The sequence below is a fragment of the Leucoraja erinacea genome, chromosome 28 (assembly GCF_028641065.1).
Source record: "Leucoraja erinacea ecotype New England chromosome 28, Leri_hhj_1, whole genome shotgun sequence".
NCBI classification, from domain to species: Eukaryota; Metazoa; Chordata; class Chondrichthyes; order Rajiformes; family Rajidae; genus Leucoraja; species Leucoraja erinaceus.
The window spans coordinates 21,171,347-21,176,200 of NC_073404.1; the positions used below are offsets into that span (position 1 = coordinate 21,171,347).

General features: G+C 44.2%; 1 protein-coding gene across 1 annotated transcript; it reads left to right on the top strand.

Annotated features, from left to right (window-relative positions):
* The first annotated feature begins 625 nt into the window (after nt 1–625).
* On the top strand, nt 626–4,641 carry LOC129710759 (claudin-3-like). The gene has a single exon (XM_055657990.1). The coding sequence runs from the start codon at nt 848–850 to the stop codon at nt 1,496–1,498; it is 651 nt and encodes a 216-aa protein (XP_055513965.1). The 5' UTR covers nt 626–847; the 3' UTR covers nt 1,499–4,641.
* The last annotated feature ends 213 nt before the right edge of the window (nt 4,642–4,854 follow it).

Genomic DNA, 4,854 nt, shown 5'->3' on the forward strand with positions numbered 1-4,854 from the left:
CCCCAGTGCGTTTGTTTACCCGTGTCATCATTAGAAACAAAACAGCTCGTCCCGCACCCTGAACAAAAAAGGTTTCCAGTTTTTTGTTCATGAATATACTCCCTTTCATATTAATATTTGCATAACCAAAGAATAAATTAGTATATGTAAGCTGATGCTTATTTATCAGGGCACTCGACTGGAAATTAATTAATTCAATAAATATGAGGTCCAGTTAGGTTACACCAAAGCCATATCCCTCTAAATATTCCCTTTTTTTTTCACCTGCTCCATTTGTTTACAAAATGTCTAAAAATATTATTTTGAAGAGAAGGGAATTGGGAGAAAGAGTAGAATTCGGAGGTCAGTAAGGACTGTGTACACTAGGCAGTGAGGGAGCGGGCACGGTTCCCAGACCAGCAAGGTAACAGTCCTCCAGGGACAGTACAGTTAACACGCACCTGCTCCAGGAATCCTACTTGGGGGGGGGGGGGAGGGGTGACGAGGTTTTTTGTTGTTTTAGGGGGAGGGTCTCGACCTGAATCAGAGGTTCACACCATGCCAATATTTGGCAACCGGTGCCCCGCTTTGCAGAGACGGATGATTGTGGCTTCGGGGGGGAAAGGGGGTTAGAAAGCGTCTCAGCGATCTGTTCGCGTTACCTTGTGCACCTGAGAGCCGGTGTTGACTCCGCCTCGGCCGCCAGCTCCTGTGATGTGAAGCAGCTTATTGGTGATCGCAGTCACACTGCGGCCACTGCTCCAATTGGAAAGCTCCTCTCCCTGCAACAAGTGAAGCAGAGAGGGAGCGCAGCTGGTGAGCACCGGAGCTTCTGAGAACTTTGCCGGAGCAACGGTTTCGAAGTCAAATGGCTAATGCCGGGCTTGAAATCCTGGGGGTTGCCCTGGGAGTGATCGGGTGGATTGGAGCCATCATAACATGCGCTTTACCCATGTGGAGAGTGACCGCTTTCATTGGAAACAACATCGTGGTGGCGCAGATCATCTGGGAAGGTCTTTGGATGAACTGTATTGTTCAGAGCACCGGGCAGATGCAATGTAAAATTTACGACTCCCTCTTGGCGCTCTCTCAAGATCTCCAGGCTTCCAGAGCTCTGACCGTCATTGCCATTGTGATTGGAGTACTAGGCATCCTCATCTCCATCGTGGGAGCCAAGTGTACCAACTGCGTGGAAGACGAGACGACCAAAGCCAAGATTATGATCGTGGCTGGCATTATCTTCATCCTGTCTGGCCTGATGACCCTGATCCCAGTCTCCTGGTCAGCGAACACCATCATCAAGGATTTCTACAACCCGCTTGTGACCGACGCCCAGAGGAGAGAACTTGGTGCCTCCTTGTACATCGGATGGGGCACGTCGGGTCTGCTGCTCCTCGGAGGAGCTCTGCTCTGCTGCTCTTGCCCCCCGAAGGAAACGAAGTATGCGCCCTCCAGAGTGGCCTACTCTGCCGCCAGGTCCACGGGTCACAGTGGGTACGACAAGAAGGACTATGTGTGAAGAAGGGTTTACCCTCCGGTCAGTGGCCGGCCCGGCGCCCCCAACCAGCGTTGTCTGAACCCTTGAGGAATCGTCTCTCTGGGGTGATCGTTTATTGTCCTTTTATACATATATTAAAAAAAAGAGAGAGATGTTTCTTTCTTTCAACTTAAATTACATGTTTAAATCACGAGTTAATATAACTTGGCCGTGCGTGTGCATGTGTGTGTGTGTATGTATGATGTATTGGTCTAGCGTATTTCACCAGATTTAGTAACAAAGTTGTGCTTGATCGCGATTCTTGTATCCGTGTCGCGATTCCCTGTCGGCTTACTCCTTTGATGCGGAATTTCACGCCGCCCCTTGCCCTGTGAATCCGGGATAATGCCGATAAACCCGGGCTTTGTGCCTTAGTGATTGACAACGAGCGATTCCAATAGAAAATAGCACAGTTGGGAATGCGCATCAGATAGACGGAGGGGGGAGGGAGCCTTCGAGTCATCGCTACACCCAACGGTTTCTGTGTCTGAATAACTTGCGAGAGAATAGTGTGAGGGAGGGACTGTGCTTTAGTTAGCGGGAGGAAAGCTGGATTCATTTCAGGACAAACATATTCGCGCTTGCAAAAATGCAGAAAGACACGTGGACTTCAGAATGATTTTAAACGAGGGAGAAGCTTGGTTGGAACAAAGCTTCTGTTTCGTAGGACACGTCGCAGACTCACCGAGACGTTTTGTGTTCCTGGAACACTTGGTTCTGGCTCCAGAGAACCAAAATAACACCCTGCCTATAAATTAACTCTTACAAAGGCGTTTATAAAAATAAATGCTAGGATGGATGCACCTTGGTTAAAAACCCCCAGCTGAACAGACTACAGGTATTAATAAACCTCTAACCATTGGTTACCCACCCCACCCTGTCAGCACTTCTCTCTGTCTCCCTATCCACATTCCAGGCACATGAATGAATGTAGGTTCAGAAAATTGGGAGACACCCTACTCCAGTTTATTGAGTATTAAAGGGAAATGTTCTCCTCTCCTGAAACTCAATTTTTCTCTCCCTGTCCCCCTTTACACTGAAGAAGGGTTTCGGCCCAACAAGTTGCCTATTTCTTTCGCTCCATAGATGCTGCTGCACCCGCTGAGTTTCTCCAGCATTTTGTGTACCCCCTTTCCACTATATTCAGCTTCTCTTTTCTCCCTCATCTTTCCCTCTCTTCTTTAGTTCCTATTTTTGTCCACTGTCAATATTTCTTGAATTCCCTTTTCTGTTGCCATTTTGACTGCCTCTGTTCTTCACTCCCCCTTTCTGCCTACTTTATTTGCTCTTTTGTTCCCCCCCCCCCCCATATCCTCCTCTCCTCCCTGTTCCTCATCTTACCCTTCTCCACCCCTCCCCTCACTTTACCCTCCACACTGTGCACTATTTCACATTGCTCCATTGTGTTATCTCTTGCATGGCTTTGTCATGATCTACTGCTCCCACGTGCTTTGATTTATCTTTCATTCTTCTTCTGCCACTCTCTTGTCATTTATTCTCACATCTCCCCCATTGTTACACTTCACAACTTATCTTAGTTCTCTTTTTCACTCTGCCATCCATCGTCTCCACGTCTCTGCATCCTTTACTTTTTATTTCTAATTTCTGCATTAAAATTTCACAGTGCCGAGTCAGGGCATCCAGTCCATCAGGTGTTTTATGCTCGTTGCACTTTCCACGGTTCATCCCTGTAAACAAATCCATTTTGCTTCTTGTAGTTCCCCACCTTTTCTGCTTTCCACTGTCTCTTCCTACACCCAATTAGCATTACTTCTTTGCACTTGTACTCCTTGTATCTATCTCCTTAGCCTAATGTTTTCTTTCCTCTCAATTTCACTTTCTACTTTAATTCCTTATTCACTCAGCTTGACTTCTATGGGAGACCTCTCTTCAGTCTCATATCCACAGCCATTCTTATTTCCTCAGTTTCTCATGTACAATTCTCTTCTCTATCCCATCTCCATTCTATCCTTCTGTTTGCTCTTTATTCTTCATCTCATTTCTTTCCTGTCTGGTTTGCTTATCCCTGCCACTTCCACCACCAGAATCCCCAATTTATCGCTAATTCTAATTCATTGCCTTTTCTTTCTAGTTCAATCTTGCCTATTTGTTGCAATTTTTCATTCTTCCTCTTTTTTGATGTTGAGCTTCCATCTCTTACTCCTCACTCTCCTCTTCCTTAGTTTTGCCTCAATGCTAATTCTATCTTGAACCATCACCGTTCCCTTCCCCTATTCTTGTGTTTGCTTGTTCTTTTCTGCAAATGCTATTCATCCAGCCAATTGTCAATGACATTTTAGATGTCAAGAATGAGATTGCTTTGCCGATGTACAGCATTGCTCGGCAATGGTGTAGTGACAACTAGATCTAGTGATGAGTACTATAATTTTAAGCGCTTGAGGTAGATATAGATGTTAGATGTGATTAGGGGTTCTTAGTCTTTGCCTAACCTTATTAATGCAGAAAATCCATGACTGTAATATAGACACTATAGTAATCATGTTTATCGAAGTTTGTAGTGTGGAGGGAAATTTGAAGATGAAAGTAATTGCCTGAAATTGTACTTTGTGCTGTTCCTATTTAGAAGTGAATGCTATGCTCTATCAAAATAAATTTAGTAAACTGTAGTGTGACACTCTGCAGACAGTGTGCATGTAAAATGGGAGAGACTTGGAAGGTCTGATGGGTGAAAAGGTCAGGATGAGGATGATTTGTTCAGGATCTCACTGTCTTTAAGTTGGACTACAGATGATCCTCCACGTCGGGACCCAGGGAGGCTAATACATCCAATTTAGGAGTAAAATGTATTTGTACTCCACTTGCCTGTAAGAAAACTCAGTCAAGCTATGACCACCATTTCCAAAATACTCCCCCATCATACTTTGGTTTATTATTTACAAGCAGATTCACCCAATTTTATAGGACAGAAAGATGATGTTGTCTTGCTTTCTCTCAACTCTGCTTCTGCATCGATATAGTTATCTAATGTTTCTCGGATAAATGTACAATTTACTTTCAAATCTACACCCCTATATTTTACATCTATGGTCTGCAATTTTAACTTTGTATTTTGAGTGCAACTGTAAATTTGAATTTTATTAAAGCTTTCATGATTTGTGGCTAAATATGGTCTGGCTAACAATTAAATTCTCATGTTCAAAGTTCAGCGATCCTTATATGTAGGCTTGGCCATTCATGGAGTATGGCAGAAATGCCGTATGTAGCCATTCATACACAAAAGCAATACAATTTGAAATTCAAACCGTACTATCTTCCTGTGGAAAAGCATACAAGATCCCCTGCGATTCTGTAATTCAACATTTATGACAATCCTTGAA